The 19,437-nt window shown below is 39.2% G+C and overlaps 1 protein-coding gene across 1 annotated transcript; it reads right to left on the bottom strand.

Moving 5' to 3' along the window:
* Positions 1 to 1,714: 1,714 nt before the first annotated feature.
* Positions 1,715 to 16,112, bottom strand: LOC109138050 (golgin subfamily B member 1-like). Its single transcript, XM_027283687.1, has 3 exons — positions 15,982 to 16,112; positions 12,161 to 12,376; positions 1,715 to 11,579 (listed from the first exon to the last, which is right to left on the bottom strand). Exons 1-3 carry the CDS (start codon positions 16,008 to 16,010, stop codon positions 2,018 to 2,020), a joined length of 9,807 nt encoding a protein of 3,268 aa, XP_027139488.1. The 5' UTR covers positions 16,011 to 16,112; the 3' UTR covers positions 1,715 to 2,017.
* Between the last annotated feature and the right edge of the window lie 3,325 nt (positions 16,113 to 19,437).

The following is a 19,437-nucleotide window of genomic DNA, read 5'->3' on the forward strand; positions in this document are numbered from 1 at the left end:
CTTAACTTTGAGCATGCTGAGTCCTTCCTGAACGTCTACTACACTGTTTTGTGTCGATAAATGAAGAAATGTGCCCTTGAGAGCAATTCAGAGAAGCGTTACTTCTGCTTTCCTCCAGAAAATTTCCCGCCTTTTTAACATGGCAGTCTATGAGGCTGTCAATGGGTGTTGCTGCCGCATCTTTGCGTCTCCTGCAAAGCTATATATCTGACAGCTTTAGTAGGCAAATGTGAGTGAGAGACGACAAATTTTCCTACGTTTCTAGCTATAAATGATTTCTGTAGCTTGACATTTGCGGCCACAATTGCAGTTTACAAATTTATTTTCCGACAAATTTTCCTCTCCCTCTCCACTCTAGCGATGACATCACTCATCATCTCGAAAGTTCTCACAATACACACCCATTAATTTTTTTGCCGTTGTTTTTGGCGATTTTTGGCAAAACCGTTTGTGTATGTGCGACAAAAAACTCTGGGAGGAGATGCGAGCCAAAAAAAAGGCCGTAAGAATAATAATAAAAAGAAGAATAAATGCAGTGGATAACATATAGTGTGCGCCTTACACGCACACTCAATTAATGAGCTTTAGAGGTGCTTGTAGGAAGGCTAGCTGTTTCCCCATTTCCATTCTCTGTGCTAAAGTTAGCGAGCTGCACGTTAAGTTAACGGCCAACTTAGCTACATTTATCTAGTATAGCGACAAAGAATACATTTGAGGTATTAGTACTGTAGTATTTCTACTTTATATTACTTAATACTTCTCCACAACAACTCCATATTAAACAGTACAAATTTTACATATAAAACATATGTAAATTAAGATACAGTAAAACAAAATAATGTAATATCACTTATATAATATAATGTATTATGAGTACTTTTATTGAGTAAAATATTTGAATACCTTGTCAACCTCTTAATTATTTATCCATCATAAATCAAGTGAGTAAATTATGACCTATAGTCTATTATTGTCAGCATCAAAAGAGAAGAAGTGTCAACTTAGTGCTATCTAAGGATAAAGACATTTTTGGAAATATTTGCATGCTTTTTGTTGTTGCTGGTGTTTTTACATGATGATTTTTGACTTGAAGTAGCTGTTCAGTGTTGTAGTAGCTCCTCCAGGCCGGTCACTTTTTGAAGGTCTCGGTCTTGTCTCGGACAAAGAGGACTCAGGATTTTATTGGTTTCATTTTATTGGATCTTATTCATTGGTCAAGACCACAACTGTTGGTATATCACTCGTGTTTCCCATTGATTAAAATCAATATTTTATGAAGCAGGTCATTTAAAATAAATTAATTCAGTAATATGAACTAGTTCAGTTTGGCTGATACAGCTGCCAGCAATCAATGGTTGCCCCCAAAAATCCTGTTTGGAGCACCTTTATTATTAACCATCAAGTATTCAGCCAAGCCATAGTATACATGCTATTATATATTTGAAAATGTATGGAAGGAAATCTGCAGGATTTACTGAGAAGGCTGGGAGGTGTGGTCCTCACCCAAACAGACTTGGCTAATATTAGCTACCTAAGTTGACTATATACTGTCTGGTCTCAGTCTTGACTTGGTCCAAACCCCTCAGTCTTGGTCTTGTCTCAGTACACTCTGGTCTTGGTCTTGGTTTAGCTGGTCTTGACTACAAGAGTGCCTGCAGCTATGAGACACTTTTACTTGTGAAATGTAAAACTGAGACTCTATGCATTGATACGGTTTCAGGTTTATTAAAGTGGGACGGATTTACAGTTTGTACATTCCATCCACATTGGCATTGATTTAGAAAGCAAGAAACAAGTACAAATGCAGTATATACATACCAGTATACATATATACAGGTGAAGATGCCATTAAATATATTATATATATAAATAGTCATATATTCTTGTACTTTAGCTGCACTGTTGTAACACAACAGGACATATAAATATATAAATATATACACACTTATATACATCAGATTTTTGGAGCCCGGCCGACATCGTCCCAGGCTTGTCAGTGTAACAGGGGTTACATCAGTCAGCCCAAAATTATAGCTGTGATCTCACAGATGTAGTGCCGTCTGCCCATACAAATAATGTCATCCCAGGAGTTCAACCAGTCCTTTGTTCCAATGCGTGTTGGTGGAACAATGGCAACACAGTCCTGTCCTGCCTGGCTTGTGTCCCAGGAGGCCATAGCGTTATTTGGCTCCTGATCTCTCCAATAAATGACATTCCACTTGATTGTGTCGCCATTGACCCAGAAGAAGGTGCCCTCCTTGACCATATCTTGCAATCCAATCCATGCTGAATGAAAATATTCACTAGGATTCTGCTGTACATACTGAAAAGTCAAGTTGGTCAAGAATGCCTGGTCTTCTTTATTCCAAACCATAGCTAGGTCACCCCCATAGTCAAGACACTCCATGCGAGCATTTTCCCACTTCTTTGCTTCGTGGGACAGGATGAAGCAGCGTGAGGCGTGCTCAGTCCAGCCAGGCGGGCAGCGTGAACACTGCAGGGTGTCTCTGTTGCAGAATCTCCAAAGGAAGCCCATTTTGTTCGAGAACAGGATTGAAAGCTGGTGTTCATTAGCTGCTTTCGCGTTCTCCAAGTGCAGGTTCAGCTGTGTATTTTCTTGGGAGGTCTTTTTCAAGAGCAGGTTCAGCTGTGTATTTTCTTCAGACATATCCTTCAAGTTCAGGTTCAGCTGTGTATTTTCTTTGGAGGTCTTATTTAAGAGCAGGTTCAGCTCTGTATTTTCTTGTGATGTGTCCACCAAGAGTAGATTCAGCTGTGCATTTTTTTCCAACGTGTTCTTCAAGAACAGATTCAGTTGTGTATTTTCTTGTGATGTTTTGTTCAACTGCAGGTTCAGCTCTGTATTTTCTTGCAATGTGTTTTCCAAGAGTAGATTCAGCTGTGCATTTTTTTCCGACATGTTCTTTAAGAGCAGGTTCAGCTCTACATTTTCTTGCAATGTTTTGTTCAAGAGTAGGTTCAGTTGTGCATTTTTTTGAGACATATCCTTCAAGTGCAGGTTCAGCTGTGTGTTTTCTTGCAATGTGTCCTCCAAGAGTAGATTCAGCTGTGCATCTTTTTCCAACGTGTTCTTCAAGAGCAGGTTCAGCTGTGTATTTTCTTGTGATGTTTTGTTCAAGTGCAGGTTCAACTGTGTATTTTCTTGCATTGTGTTCTTCCAGAGCAGGTTCAGTTGTGCATTTTCTTGAGACATGTCCTTCAAGTGCAGGTTCAGCTGTGTATTTTCTTGGGAGGTCTTCTTTAAGAGAAGGTTCAGTTGTATATTTTCTTGTGATGTTTTGTTCAAGTGGAGGTTCAGTTCTGCATTTTCTTGAGACATGTCCTTCAAGTGCAGGTTCAGTTGTGTATTTTCTTGTGATGTTTTGTTCAAGATCAAGTTCAGTTGTGTATTTTCTTGCATTGTGTTCTTCAAGAGTAGGTCCACTTGTGTACTTTCTTGTGACATATTCTTCAAAAGCAGGTTCAGTTGTGTATTTTCTTGCAATGTGCTGTTTAAGAGCAGGTTCAGTTGTGCATTTTCTTGAGACATGTCCTTCAAGTGCAGGTTCAGTTGTGTATTTTCTTGTGATGTTTTGTTCAAAAGCAAGTTCAGCTGTGTATTTTCTTGTGATGTTTTGTTCAAGAGTAGGTTCAGTTGTGCATTTTCTTGAGACATATCCTTCAAGTGCAGGTTCAGCTGTGTATTTTCTTGCAATGTGTCCTCCAAGAGTAGATTCAGCTGTGCATCTTTTTCCAACGTGTTCTTCAAGAGCAGGTTCAGCTGTGTATTTTCTTGGGAGGTCTTCTTTAAGAGAAGGTTCAGTTGTATATTTTCTTGTGATGTTTTGTTCAAGTGGAGGTTCAGTTGTGCATTTTCTTGAGACATGTCCTTCAAGTGCAGGTTCAGTTGTGTATTTTCTTGTGATGTTTTGTTCAAGATCAGGTTCAGTTGTATATTTTCTTGCATTGTGTTCTTCAAGAGTAGGTCCACTTGTTGACTTTCTTGTGACACATTCTTCAAAAGCAGGTTCAGTTGTGTATTTTCTTGCAATGTGCTGTTCAAGTGCAGGTTCAGTTGTGCATTTTCTTGAGACATGTCCTTCAAGTGCAGGTTCAGTTGTGTATTTTCTTGTGATGTTTTGTTCAAGAGTAGGTTCAGTTGTGCATTTTCTTGAGACATATCCTTCAAGTGCAGGTTCAGCTGTGTATTTTCTTGCAATGTGACCTCCAAGAGTAGATTCAGCTGTGCATCTTTTTCCAATGTGTTCTTCAAGAGCAGGTTCAGCTGTGTATTTTCTTGGGAGGTCTTCTTTAAGAGAAGGTTCAGTTGTATATTTTCTTGTGATGTTTTGTTCAAGTGGAGGTTCAGTTGTGCATTTTCTTGAGACATGTCCTTCAAGTGCAGATTCAGTTGTGTATTTTCTTGTGATGTTTTGTTCAAGAGCAGGTTCAGTTGTATATTTTCTTGCATTGTGTTCTTCAAGAGTAGGTCCACTTGTGTACTTTCTTGTGACACATTCTTCAAAAGCAGGTTCAGTTGGGTATTTTCTTGCAATGTGCTGTTTAAGAGCAGGCTCAGTTGTGTATTTTCTTGGGACATGTTCCCTAAGAGTAGGTTCAGCTGTGTATTTTCTTGAAATGTGTTCTTCAAGAGTAGCTTCAGCTGTGTATTTTCTTGTGATATATTGTTCAAGAGCAGGTTCAGTTGTGCATTTTCATGGGAGATGTTCTCCAAGAATAGATTCAGCTGTGTGTTTTCTTGAGACATGTCCTTTAAGTGCAGGTTCAGTTGTGTATTTTCTTGTGATGTTTTGTTCAAGAGCAAGTTCAGCTCTTTATTTTCTTGTGATGTTTTGTTCAAGAGCAGGTTCAGTTGTATATTTTCTTGCATTGTGTTCTTTAAGAGTAGGTCCACTTGTTTACTTTCTTGTGACATATTCTTCAAAAGCAGGTTCAGTTGTGTATTTCCTTGAGATATGTTGTTCAAGAGCAGGTTCAGTTGTGTATTTTCTTGTAATGTTTTGTTCAAGAGCACGTTCAGTTGTGTATTTTCTTGGGACATGTTGTCCAAGAGCAAGTTGAGTTGTACACTTTCAGGCGATGTTTTGTTTAAGAGTAGGTTCAGTTGCGTATTTTCTTGCAATGTGCTGTCCAAGAGGAGGTTCAGTTGTGTATTTCCTTGAAATACGTTGTTCAAGAGTAGGTACAGTTGTGTATTTTCATGCAACGTGTTGTTCAAGAGCAGGTTCAGTTGTGTTTTTTCTTGGGACATGTTCTCCAAGAAGAGGTTCAGTTCTTTATTTTCTTGAGCAATGTTGTTCAAGAGCAGGTTTAGTTGTGCATTTTCTTGCATTGTGTTCTTCAAGAGTAGGTCCACTTGTTGACTGTCTTGTGACATATTCTTCAACAGTAGGTTCAGTTGTGTACTTTCTGGTGATGTTTTGTTTAAGAGCAGGTTCAGTTGTGTATTTTCTTGGGACATGTTCCTTAAGAATACCTTCAGCTGTGTATTTTCTTGAAATGTGTTCTTCAAGAGTAGCTTCAGCTGTGTATTTTCTTGTGATGTATTGTTCAAGTGCAGGTTCAGTTGTGTATTTTCTTGTGATGTTTTGTTCAAGAGCAGGTTCAGTTCTGTATTTTCTTGTGATGTTTTGTTCAAAAGCAAGTTGAGATGTGCATTTTCGTCCATCATATTCTTCAAGACAGGGTCCAGTTGTGTATTTTCTTGCAATGTGCTGTTCAAAAGCAGGTTCAGTTGTGCATTTTCTTGGGAGATGTTCTCCAAGAACAGATTCAGTTGTGTGTTTTCTTGAGACATGTTCTTCAAGTGCAAGTTCAGTTGTCTATATTCTTGCAATGTGCTGTTCAAGAGCACGTTCAGTTGTGTATTTTCTTGGGACATGTTGTCCAAGAGCAAGTTGAGTTGTACACTTTCAGGCGATGTTTTGTTTAAGAGTAGGTTCAGTTGCGTATTTTCTTTCAATGTGCTGTCCAAGAGGAGGTTCAGTTGTGTATTTCCTTGAAATACGTTGTTCAAGAGTAGGTACAGTTGTGTATTTTCATGCAACGTGTTGTTCAAGAGCAGGTTCAGTTGTGTTTTTTCTTGGGACATGTTCTCCAAGAAGAGGTTCAGTTCTTTATTTTCTTGAGCAATGTTGTTCAAGAGCAGGTTTAGTTGTGCATTTTCTTGCATTGTGTTCTTCAAGAGTAGGTCCACTTGTTGACTGTCTTGTGACATATTCTTCAACAGTAGGTTCAGTTGTGTACTTTCTGGTGATGTTTTGTTTAAGAGCAGGTTCAGTTGTGTATTTTCTTGGGACATGTTCCTTAAGAATACCTTCAGCTGTGTATTTTCTTGAAATGTGTTCTTCAAGAGTAGCTTCAGCTGTGTATTTTCTTGTGATGTATTGTTCAAGTGCAGGTTCAGTTGTGTATTTTCTTGTGATGTTTTGTTCAAGAGCAGGTTCAGTTCTGTATTTTCTTGTGATGTTTTGTTCAAAAGCAAGTTGAGATGTGCATTTTCGTCCATCATATTCTTCAAGACAGGGTCCAGTTGTGTATTTTCTTGCAATGTGCTGTTCAAAAGCAGGTTCAGTTGTGCATTTTCTTGGGAGATGTTCTCCAAGAACAGATTCAGTTGTGTGTTTTCTTGAGACATGTTCTTCAAGTGCAAGTTCAGTTGTCTATATTCTTGCAATGTGCTGTTCAAGAGCACGTTCAGTTGTGTATTTTCTTGGGACATGTTGTCCAAGAGCAAGTTGAGTTGTACACTTTCAGGCGATGTTTTGTTTAAGAGTAGGTTCAGTTGCGTATTTTCTTTCAATGTGCTGTCCAAGAGGAGGTTCAGTTGTGTATTTCCTTGAAATACGTTGTTCAAGAGTAGGTACAGTTGTGTATTTTCATGCAACGTGTTGTTCAAGAGCAGGTTCAGTTGTGTTTTTTCTTGGGACATGTTCTCCAAGAAGAGGTTCAGTTCTTTATTTTCTTGAGCAATGTTGTTCAAGAGCAGGTTTAGTTGTGCATTTTCTTGCATTGTGTTCTTCAAGAGTAGGTCCACTTGTTGACTGTCTTGTGACATATTCTTCAACAGTAGGTTCAGTTGTGTACTTTCTGGTGATGTTTTGTTTAAGAGCAGGTTCAGTTGTGTATTTTCTTGGGACATGTTCCTTAAGAATACCTTCAGCTGTGTATTTTCTTGAAATGTGTTCTTCAAGAGTAGCTTCAGCTGTGTATTTTCTTGTGATGTATTGTTCAAGTGCAGGTTCAGTTGTGTATTTTCTTGTGATGTTTTGTTCAAGAGCAGGTTCAGTTCTGTATTTTCTTGTGATGTTTTGTTCAAAAGCAAGTTGAGATGTGCATTTTCGTCCATCATATTCTTCAAGACAGGGTCCAGTTGTGTATTTTCTTGCAATGTGCTGTTCAAAAGCAGGTTCAGTTGTGCATTTTCTTGGGAGATGTTCTCCAAGAACAGATTCAGTTGTGTGTTTTCTTGAGACATGTTCTTCAAGTGCAAGTTCAGTTGTCTATATTCTTGCAATGTGCTGTTCAAGAGCACGTTCAGTTGTGTATTTTCTTGGGACATGTTGTCCAAGAGCAAGTTGAGTTGTACACTTTCAGGCGATGTTTTGTTTAAGAGTAGGTTCAGTTGCGTATTTTCTTTCAATGTGCTGTCCAAGAGGAGGTTCAGTTGTGTATTTCCTTGAAATACGTTGTTCAAGAGTAGGTACAGTTGTGTATTTTCATGCAACGTGTTGTTCAAGAGCAGGTTCAGTTGTGTTTTTTCTTGGGACATGTTCTCCAAGAAGAGGTTCAGTTCTTTATTTTCTTGAGCAATGTTGTTCAAGAGCAGGTTTAGTTGTGCATTTTCTTGCATTGTGTTCTTCAAGAGTAGGTCCACTTGTTGACTGTCTTGTGACATATTCTTCAACAGTAGGTTCAGTTGTGTACTTTCTGGTGATGTTTTGTTTAAGAGCAGGTTCAGTTGTGTATTTTCTTGGGACATGTTCCTTAAGAATACCTTCAGCTGTGTATTTTCTTGAAATGTGTTCTTCAAGAGTAGCTTCAGCTGTGTATTTTCTTGTGATGTATTGTTCAAGTGCAGGTTCAGTTGTGTATTTTCTTGTGATGTTTTGTTCAAGAGCAGGTTCAGTTCTGTATTTTCTTGTGATGTTTTGTTCAAAAGCAAGTTGAGATGTGCATTTTCGTCCATCATATTCTTCAAGACAGGGTCCAGTTGTGTATTTTCTTGCAATGTGCTGTTCAAAAGCAGGTTCAGTTGTGCATTTTCTTGGGAGATGTTCTCCAAGAACAGATTCAGTTGTGTGTTTTCTTGAGACATGTTCTTCAAGTGCAAGTTCAGTTGTCTATATTCTTGCAATGTGCTGTTCAAGAGCACGTTCAGTTGTGTATTTTCTTGGGACATGTTGTCCAAGAGCAAGTTGAGTTGTACACTTTCAGGCGATGTTTTGTTTAAGAGTAGGTTCAGTTGCGTATTTTCTTTCAATGTGCTGTCCAAGAGGAGGTTCAGTTGTGTATTTCCTTGAAATACGTTGTTCAAGAGTAGGTACAGTTGTGTATTTTCATGCAACGTGTTGTTCAAGAGCAGGTTCAGTTGTGTTTTTTCTTGGGACATGTTCTCCAAGAAGAGGTTCAGTTCTTTATTTTCTTGAGCAATGTTGTTCAAGAGCAGGTTTAGTTGTGCATTTTCTTGCATTGTGTTCTTCAAGAGTAGGTCCACTTGTTGACTGTCTTGTGACATATTCTTCAACAGTAGGTTCAGTTGTGTACTTTCTGGTGATGTTTTGTTTAAGAGCAGGTTCAGTTGTGTATTTTCTTGGGACATGTTCCTTAAGAATACCTTCAGCTGTGTATTTTCTTGAAATGTGTTCTTCAAGAGTAGCTTCAGCTGTGTATTTTCTTGTGATGTATTGTTCAAGTGCAGGTTCAGTTGTGTATTTTCTTGTGATGTTTTGTTCAAGAGCAGGTTCAGTTCTGTATTTTCTTGTGATGTTTTGTTCAAAAGCAAGTTGAGATGTGCATTTTCGTCCATCATATTCTTCAAGACAGGGTCCAGTTGTGTATTTTCTTGCAATGTGCTGTTCAAAAGCAGGTTCAGTTGTGCATTTTCTTGGGAGATGTTCTCCAAGAACAGATTCAGTTGTGTGTTTTCTTGAGACATGTTCTTCAAGTGCAAGTTCAGTTGTCTATATTCTTGCAATGTGCTGTTCAAGAGCACGTTCAGTTGTGTATTTTCTTGGGACATGTTGTCCAAGAGCAAGTTGAGTTGTACACTTTCAGGCGATGTTTTGTTTAAGAGTAGGTTCAGTTGCGTATTTTCTTTCAATGTGCTGTCCAAGAGGAGGTTCAGTTGTGTATTTCCTTGAAATACGTTGTTCAAGAGTAGGTACAGTTGTGTATTTTCATGCAACGTGTTGTTCAAGAGCAGGTTCAGTTGTGTTTTTTCTTGGGACATGTTCTCCAAGAAGAGGTTCAGTTCTTTATTTTCTTGGGCAATGTTGTTCAAGAGCAGGTTTAGTTGTGCATTTTCTTGCATTGTGTTCTTCAAGAGTAGGTCCACTTGTTGACTGTCTTGTGACATATTCTTCAACAGTAGGTTCAGTTGTGTACTTTCTGGTGATGTTTTGTTTAAGAGCAGGTTCAGTTGTGTATTTTCTTGGGACATGTTCCTTAAGAATACCTTCAGCTGTGTATTTTCTTGAAATGTGTTCTTCAAGAGTAGCTTCAGCTGTGTATTTTCTTGTGATGTATTGTTCAAGTGCAGGTTCAGTTCTGTATTTTCTTGTGATGTTTTGTTCAAAAGCAAGTTGAGATGTGCATTTTCGTCCATCATATTCTTCAAGACAGGGTCCAGTTGTGTATTTTCTTGCAATGTGCTGTTCAAAAGCAGGTTCAGTTGTGCATTTTCTTGGGAGATGTTCTCCAAGAACAGATTCAGTTGTGTGTTTTCTTGAGACATGTTCTTCAAGTGCAAGTTCAGTTGTCTATATTCTTGCAATGTGCTGTTCAAGAGCACGTTCAGTTGTGTATTTTCTTGGGACATGTTGTCCAAGAGCAAGTTGAGTTGTACACTTTCAGGCGATGTTTTGTTTAAGAGTAGGTTCAGTTGCGTATTTTCTTTCAATGTGCTGTCCAAGAGGAGGTTCAGTTGTGTATTTCCTTGAAATACGTTGTTCAAGAGTAGGTACAGTTGTGTATTTTCATGCAACGTGTTGTTCAAGAGCAGGTTCAGTTGTGTTTTTTCTTGGGACATGTTCTCCAAGAAGAGGTTCAGTTCTTTATTTTCTTGAGCAATGTTGTTCAAGAGCAGGTTTAGTTGTGCATTTTCTTGCATTGTGTTCTTCAAGAGTAGGTCCACTTGTTGACTGTCTTGTGACATATTCTTCAACAGTAGGTTCAGTTGTGTACTTTCTGGTGATGTTTTGTTTAAGAGCAGGTTCAGTTGTGTATTTTCTTGGGACATGTTCCTTAAGAATACCTTCAGCTGTGTATTTTCTTGAAATGTGTTCTTCAAGAGTAGCTTCAGCTGTGTATTTTCTTGTGATGTATTGTTCAAGTGCAGGTTCAGTTGTGTATTTTCTTGTGATGTTTTGTTCAAGAGCAGGTTCAGTTCTGTATTTTCTTGTGATGTTTTGTTCAAAAGCAAGTTGAGATGTGCATTTTCGTCCATCATATTCTTCAAGACAGGGTCCAGTTGTGTATTTTCTTGCAATGTGCTGTTCAAAAGCAGGTTCAGTTGTGCATTTTCTTGGGAGATGTTCTCCAAGAACAGATTCAGTTGTGTGTTTTCTTGAGACATGTTCTTCAAGTGCAAGTTCAGTTGTCTATATTCTTGCAATGTGCTGTTCAAGAGCACGTTCAGTTGTGTATTTTCTTGGGACATGTTGTCCAAGAGCAAGTTGAGTTGTACACTTTCAGGCGATGTTTTGTTTAAGAGTAGGTTCAGTTGCGTATTTTCTTTCAATGTGCTGTCCAAGAGCAGGTTCAGTTCTTTATTTTCTTGGGCGATGTTATTCAAGAGCAGGTTCAGCTGTGTATTTTCTTGGGTAATGTTGTTCAAGAGCAGGTCCAGTTGTTTATTTTCTTGGGTGATGTTATTCAAGACCAGGTTCAGTTGTGAATTTTCTTGGGTGATGTTGTTCAAGAGCAGGTCCAGTTGTTTATTTTCTTGGGAGATGTTATTCAAGTGCAGCTTCAGTTGCTTGTTCTCAGTACCCAGAAGGGTGAGGTTCTGATAGGTACAGTTCAGAAGCTGTTTTAGCAAAATGTTTTCCACTTTAAACTGTTTCTCATTCCATGCTGTCTCCTCTGGCATATGTTGTAATTTTGCAATCAGAAATTGCTGTTTATTTATCTGACTTAAGAGGGCACTGGTCACACCACACATAAGCACTATCAAAATCCCAATTAAAATAGCTTGCCAATTGGATCGCAGTCTTTTTATCAAGATGTTCAATGTCCCTTCTGTGCCCGTTATACCTTCATCTTCTATGCCTGTTGTATCTACAACTTCTGTGACTGTAAGTGTTTCTGGGTCTTCTTCAGAATTTTCAAGTGGGAAACTGCAAAACAAAAGAAGACGATCAAGAGATGTTCTTATAAGCACAATGACAGGAAAAAAACACATTACAATTGCAGACTGACCTTTATGATTTCAAGGCAATAATTGTACATTTGATATTTTCATCATTATCAAATAGTTGTAATCTGTTAGTCTCCTGCAGCCACTGTGGCAAGCTACCTGTGACATATTCTTTCCCCGCAGAACTGATGGAACCTCTATATAAGTAGCCTATATAGTACATTTTCCCATTATATTAGTTAATAAGTCACCATATGGCATATCTTTTTATGCAGTCAACATCTACCGTATGCTGATATCCAGTGTTGCAGTTAAGTGCAGCTTAGTTGGTTGTTCTCAGTACCCAGAACGGTGAAGTTCTGATAGGTGGAATTCAGAAGCTGTTTCAGCTGAATGTATTCCATTTTAAACTGTTTCTCATTTTTATACAGATAATCTTGTACAATACATTATTCAATCCAAAAATGTATACTGCATCCAAACATTAAGTTACAGACTACCAGCAAACGGAAATTATTCTAAAGTCTCCAAACTCCCACAACTTTACTCTTGATTTATTACCTCATTTGGATTTCTTCAGTGTAAGTCATGTCATCATTTGTACATATTCCTGCAACGTGTTCTTGAAGAGAAGGCTCCTTAGTATATTTTCTTGGGATATGTTCTTCAAGAGCAGGTTCAGCTGGGTCTTTTCTTGGCACTTGTTCTTCAAGAGCAGGTTCAGCTGGGTGTGTTCTTGGGACTTGTTCTTCAAGAGCAGGTTCAGCTGGGTGTGTTCTTGAAAACAAAAAGAGAGAAATGTTCTTGAAGCACAATGACAGGTAAAAAACACATTGCAATTACAGATTGGTCTTTATGATTTTAAAACAATAATTGTATATACACTGAACAAAAATATAAACGCAACACTTTTGTTTTTGCTCCCATTTTTCATGAGATGAACTCAAAGATCTAAGACATTTTCTATATACACACAAAATAACCATTTCTCTCAAATATTGTTCACAAATCTGTGTAAATCTGTGATAGACTGGAGAATGGAAAGTAGAATGGCACAACAATGGGCCTCAGGATCTTGTCGTTCACAATGCCATCAATAAAATGCACCTGTGTTCTTCATCCATAACATATGCCTGCACATACCATAACACATAACCAGCCACCATGGTCCACTCGATCCACAACATAGACATCAGAAAACAGCTCACCCAGGAGCCTTTGATGTCTTATGCTGTAATATTTATTGACACTTGGCTAAGGAGAATTAGTGACACTCTCAAAGTTCATCAAAAGTGTCTGAGTCGGTGACACATTCTGCCCAACTCATCCTGGTGGATAGACTTTAAACCCCAAGATAACACCACAAATACTATACGCCCAGAATTAGTCAAAGAGAATGTTTTTATTCATGCAGGTGTTATTGTCAGCATATTCTAGTCTGGAGACACAGATGTCTGTTTACGCACATTGGAACAGTCAACGGCAAGCTATCTATTATGTCTCGGAAGGCCGCATTAGCAGACATCCCAAGTCTCCCGGAAGTTCCGGGAGTCTCCCTGATATTGACAGTGGCTCCCTGATGCCCGCGAGCTAGGTAAAACATCCCGGATTTTGGATTACGCGAGAGAGATTAAAAAAAATGCGAGTGCGAGCATAAAGAAAAGATAGTACCTCGCGCATCATGCTCGGATTACTTTCAGTTACATTGCGCAGGCATAGGCGAGAGGAGGGGAGGGGGGTGAGCGCGTGAGACTGAGATACAATGAGCTACATGAAGCACCCGTGCATGCATTCAAGCGAAAACTCTGTTCAGCGTGTTCTCGTGTTCAGGGCGACTGGTTGCGAGAGAGAGCGCGCCGATTGGTTTGGTCAGCAAAATACACCAATAAGCTTTCGTTGTGGGAGGGACTTCGATGTACTCTCTCCGACTTATTATTTATCACCACAGGTTTAAAAATTCTGTGTTCACTCCTTCAATCAATGCAGCTCGCGAAATGGCAGAGGGCGAATCCTCCAGTAAGAAAAAAAAATACAAAACTCATTTTACAGCAGAGTATACGAAAGTATATCCTTGTCTTGTTAAAGTGAGGAATGATGACACCATGGCAAGGTGCACTGTGTGCAACAGTGATTTCAGCATTTCCCACGGCGGACTTAATGATTGCAAACGACATGTCGAGGTATGCCAAGTTCATCACGCCCCCCCCCCCCATCTTCCGGAAATGACTTTTTGGAACTTGGGATGTCTGCATTAGGTCTCTTCGACCCTGGCCACCACAGTGTTGAGATTCTGGCACCTACTGTTCCCAAACAAAGCCAAAGAATTAATACTGCTGAGGACCTCAAGGCGCACACAATGACCTTGTGTAACCTAAGGATAGAAAATTCCATAACAGAGAACGCCTCTCAAACATGCCAGACACCATCGAATCAAGTTGGTTACACCGACGAACTGGAGTCAGGAAACCGATGAGCTTCCTTGAGACAGTTTCTGACAGTTTGTGCAGAAATTCTTTGGTTATGCAAACCGATTGTTGCAGCAGCTGCCTGAGTAGCTGGTCTCAGACGATCTTGGAGGTGAACATGCTGGATGTGGAGGTCCTGGGCTGGTGTGGTTACTTGCGGTCTGTAGTTGTAAGGCTGGTTGGATGTACTGCCAAATTCTCTGAAACGCCTTTGGAGACGGCTTATGGTAGAGAAATGAACATTCAATTCACGGGCAACAGCTCTGATGGACAGTCCTGCTGTCAGCATGCCAACTGAACGCTCCCTCAAAACTTGCGACATCTGTGGCATTGTGCTGTGTGATAAAACTGAACGTTTCAGGCTACGTTTACACGTAGCCGGGTATGTTGAGAAAGGAATATTTCCCTCCCTCCGTTTTCCAAAATAACATCGTGCACATAGCATCGTTTTCAAAAAAGTCAACCCGCGTAAATACGCCATCGAGCGCCGTCATAACTACGCCAAGCCTGTGGGTGGCAGTGTAGGAAGAAGGCGAATCCTCTGCAAGCCAATCAGAATAATGCTTCCATGAGCATCGTCATAGCAACAAGTAAACATTGATCGCACTTTTGGCGCATCCGCTGCCTAAGGCCCTGTTTACACGTACACGGGTATTTTTAAAAACTGAGACATTTCCCTTCGTTTGTACCTATCTTTTACACGCAAACGGTGAATTCGCCTCTGAAAACGAATCTTTCTAAAAACTCCGGCGAGAGTGGAGATTCTGGAAAACTTCGGTTTTGCGTTTGCGTGTAAATTGAGATAAACGGAGTTTTAGGCAGCGGATGCGCCAAGAGTGCGACCAATGTTTACTTGTTGCTATGACGATGCTCATGGAAGCATTATTCTGATTGGCTTGCAGAGGATTCGCCTTCTTCCTACACTGCCACCCACAGGCTTGGCGTAGTTATGACGGCGCTCGATGGCGTATTTATGCGGGTTGACTTTTTTGAAAACGATGCTATGTGCACGATGTTATTTTGGGAAACGGAGGGAGGGAAATATTCCTTTCTCAACATACCCGGCTACGTGTAAACGTAGCCTAAAACTCCGTTTATCTCAATTTACACGCAAACGCAAAACCGGAGTTTTCCAGAATCTCCACTCTCGCCGGAGTTTTTAAAAGATTCGTTTTCAGAGGCGAATTCACCGTTTGCGTGTAAAAGATAGGTACAAACGAAGGGAAATGTCTCCGTTTTTAAAAATACCCGTGTACGTATAAACGGGGCCTTGATATGCCACACCTGTGAGGTGGGATGGATTATCTCGGCAAAAGAGCAGTGCTCACTATCACAGATTTACACAGATTTGTGAACAATATTTGAGAGAAATCATTATTTTGTGTGTATATAGAAAATTTTGACCTTTGAGTTCATCTCATGAAAAATGAGAGCAAAAAAAAATAGTGTTGCGTTCATATTTTTGTTCAGTGTATGATATTTTCATCATCATCAGATTGTTATACTCAAGTTGTGACATATTCCTTCCCTGCAGAACTGATGAAACCTCTATATAATTTTCCTAGTCACCATATAGCATATCCTTTTATGAGCATATACCGTACACTGGTGTCTAAAATAACATGAGGCTAAAATGTTTGTTTTATTTTTTTTTTAATTTACTGTCAGATTGCAACATATAAACAACATAGTTGCATGATTTTATTTCCTCTCTGTCTCTCTCTCAGATAGATAGATAGATTTATATAGAGTTATAACAATAAAGGTGTAGAAATTGGCCCTGAAATAAAAAACATCCTTACAACAGTCTTTTAGCATGTCGAAGAGGAGATTCAAATCATTTAGTCGTTTTGTCTACGTTTATCTTCAGGTTAATTACTAACAAACGGAAACTTTAGCTCCTGATTTATCACCTACCTGTCTTGGACTCCCTCGGTGTCAGTCATGTCTGTCTCTGGGTTTCCTCTTCAACTTTACGTGTCTCCTAAAGCAGCTAAGAGTTTTGTTTCAGGACCGTGTTGTGGCAATTTATTATTTTTTTAATCTGAACCAAACGTTTAACATGGTAACAACAGGTGATTTTCGATTTTTGGGTTACCACGGCAACGGTACTGTGTTGCTTTAACTCACTGTCATATCTTACAGTACAACACACGCACACACACACACACACACACACAAACAAGTTTTTCTGCAGAGAGGTTTACTGGTGTAAAACAACCAGTCGAGTGATGCTCAGTGACATTAGTACGATGTTCCTGCAGTCACTCATGGTGAGCTCAAAACAAGCGCTCCCTATTTAGCTGACACAATAACAGCACAATGCACTACGTGCCAAAGGATAAAACAATCAGTGTTGAGTGTGTGTGTGGGTACGTTTTTACATGTGTGTATAATATGGTGAACACATTAAATATTAAATACTGGTTTTCAGTTTCCCATATATGTCTCACTTTAGTAAGCATCAAAGCGTCTTCCCACACAATAATAAACCGTTTTTTAGGTCTACACAGCTCAAGAGTGAGTGTGCATGCAGGTCAAACAAATAACAAATAAGTCTATGCACTCTCAACACAACTATATTCTCCTTCCTTATTGTACACCACCAAACACAGATATATCCCCTCCTCTTCTATCCAAGGTCTGTTCTCAGGCTCCTTATGACAAATGACCACATTAAATGTGGTCATTTTTAGGCGCACCACACTTCCCTCTGCTTATTGGTTTCAGATAAAACCGCAATATTTCCATTCATCTATTTCCGTTTGTCGATTCTGTGCTAAGCATTGGTCCACACATATGCCACACGCACACACGCACACACACACACACACACACACACACACACACACACACACACACACACACACACACACATATAAATGTACACAGTTATACACACACATCCTCTTTTTCCTTGGTCGTTAATAATGCACTGATGGCAATAGTGAGGTTACTGACCCATAGCCAACCCATTAATCAAACAATACAACTAGCATATGATCATAATAAATATGCTCTAGATGAATGTCTTGCAGTCAGGAGAATAGACCCAATGCTCCCCAGAAGCTGAGAACAGAAGGACAAATTTGATAGAAAACAGATAGGACGAAGCAGAGGTATTTACACAAGCAATATATTCATCCTGTGGAAATCTGTTTTGATAAGCAGAGGACACTTACAGTCAGACAAGTATGTCATCCATTCTAAATCACATCCCACATACAGTCCTCTGATGTTTATTATATTACATGTACTATATATTGTCATTCAAACATATGTGTTGCCAAATTAGCTGTATAGATAGTGTCCCCTCATTCAGCAGGGATTGATTGACCTATTTTTAATATATAAACGGTTGGCTCACCATCACGGCAGACTGAGCTGCTGGTTAATGCTGTCAGTAATGTAGACCCGGGTTGGAGGAGTATTAAAATGGTGTTGCCCTGACCTCTAGTGGCAGAGGGATAGTAACAGTTACAGTAGAACGCAGAAGAGCCAGATGTCTCTGATTAAAACTCACTGGTTATCCTGATATTTTAGAATTGATTTTTCACGTCTGACTCATGCATTTGTTAGTTTTCTTTGGTTTTGTATTGTTTGTTTGGTATGTCATTTGTTGTTTATCCATCTGCCTCCTTGGTATTTGCTTTATGACTGGTAATGATTGTATGGCCACAGGTCCAAGAGGATAATCACTATGTTTGAGGATGTATTTTACAGCAGTGTGCGTAGTGGAGCTGGTGGTGCAGTGGTTATCACTGCTGCCTCACAGTCCAAGGACATGCAGCCTATGTTTGTCCGTAGGTGTGAATTCTTGTATGTGCCCTGTGATAAGCTGACCATGACTCTTGCCCCTGATGAGGATAAGCAGTTATGGATGGATGCTCTTTGAGAATCATTCACCAAGTGGTCTAAGATGACATTTGGTGTCTTAAGAGCAGGATGCATGTTATGAGTACTGTTCTGTTGTTGTGTATATAGTGTATGTGGTGGTGGGCAGAGCAGATCATGAAAAGTTTGGTCATGTTAGGACACACTTAGGGAAGGTGTTGTTCTTGTAAATATGAACCTCTGATGAACTGTGATAGTGGTTGGATCGTGTTGATGAATGACCTCAATGTTTCTTTCAGGAGTCACGTACATGTGTTATTATTATTTTACTGGTCTTTAATGTGACACCTAGTAATATTATGTCTATTTCTGGGGTTATGTGTTATAGTGTTTTTTTATTTCTATGTGAATTTTGTTTTGCACTCTTTTAGAATAAGTCAAACATAATTTTAATATTTAGAAAGATAGATATACTGTATATAGATTTGCACAATAAACCTGAACCTTATGATGAAAAAAAAAACAAAACAAAAAAACAAGGTGTATATGCAGTCACACAGTAGTGACATTTCAATGTTCCACACATGTATGTGACTCAGTGACACTCCCTACATCAGCGCATTAAACAAATATATAGTCCCATGTAAACACAAACATGTTCCATGTATTGATATTAATTTGCATGAGCACACAGTAACATTTTGTCAAAATTACACATTGCTTTAATGGCATCATGTAATAACAACGCGAGGACACTGAGTTTGTTTGACACTGAGGCATGATGTTTACATAATAAACTACAGACACATGATGTTGCCATTAGGACATTGTTCATTCATTCAGCTTGTCGTCCACATGGTCCCCTGGCAATTATAGATAAAATGTTGACCTTCTTCTGCGTGAATGTACTGAACATTTACAGTACAAGACAAATGGTGTTAAGGGTGAGAGGCCTCCACAGCCTTCTCACGCTCCTCCTGCTCTACTGCCTGTTGTGGAGATGGCTGAAGATAAATAAAGCAGAGCATGCACTGACACATGATACACTTATTAATGGCCTATTACATGTCATATGTAAGGCAATTCACATATGTGCTTTCCTATATCTGAGCTTACATGACAATGGATTATTGGTAGAACTTCCTGTCTGAACATGTCATGTCGTTTAATGTTATTTGTTTATATCCTTTATCCCCATTTTATTGTTTATTCTTCAATGGAATTTATCCTTAACTGCTCTTCATTGATCATAATTACACTTTTGTCCAATGATAGGATGGTCAATGTTAGGATTGCTTTCAGTTAACTGTAAACAGTGTGGCGAACCCTGGATCACATTGTGACTGGATGTCTCAAAGCACCAGAAGAAGGCTGATAGAGGTGGAGGCACAAGATCCATACAAATAATTGGACTTGCATAGTGCCTGTGAACGCACTGTGAAGTGCCTATGTAATCTTTTAATAACTTAGCCTTGTTTAATAACAGCTAGTTTCTTTGTTTTCTGCATAAAATGATCCTCTGTGATCTTTGAACAGTTT

Source organism: Larimichthys crocea, chromosome X (genome assembly GCF_000972845.2).
Source record: "Larimichthys crocea isolate SSNF chromosome X, L_crocea_2.0, whole genome shotgun sequence".
Classification (NCBI taxonomy): domain Eukaryota; kingdom Metazoa; phylum Chordata; class Actinopteri; family Sciaenidae; genus Larimichthys; species Larimichthys crocea.

Excerpts from the sequence above, each read along its gene's own strand:
- LOC109138050 (XM_027283687.1), bottom strand. The coding sequence starts at position 16,010 with ATGACTGACACCGAGGGAGTCCAAGACAG. Across the intron at positions 12,377-15,981 it reads ACCGAGGGAGTCCAAGACAG|AACACACCCAGCTGAACCTG; the intron begins GTAGGTGATAAA and ends TTTGTTTTCAAG. Across the intron at positions 11,580-12,160 it reads ACTGAAGAAATCCAAATGAG|TTTCCCACTTGAAAATTCTG; the intron begins GTAATAAATCAA and ends TTTGTTTTGCAG.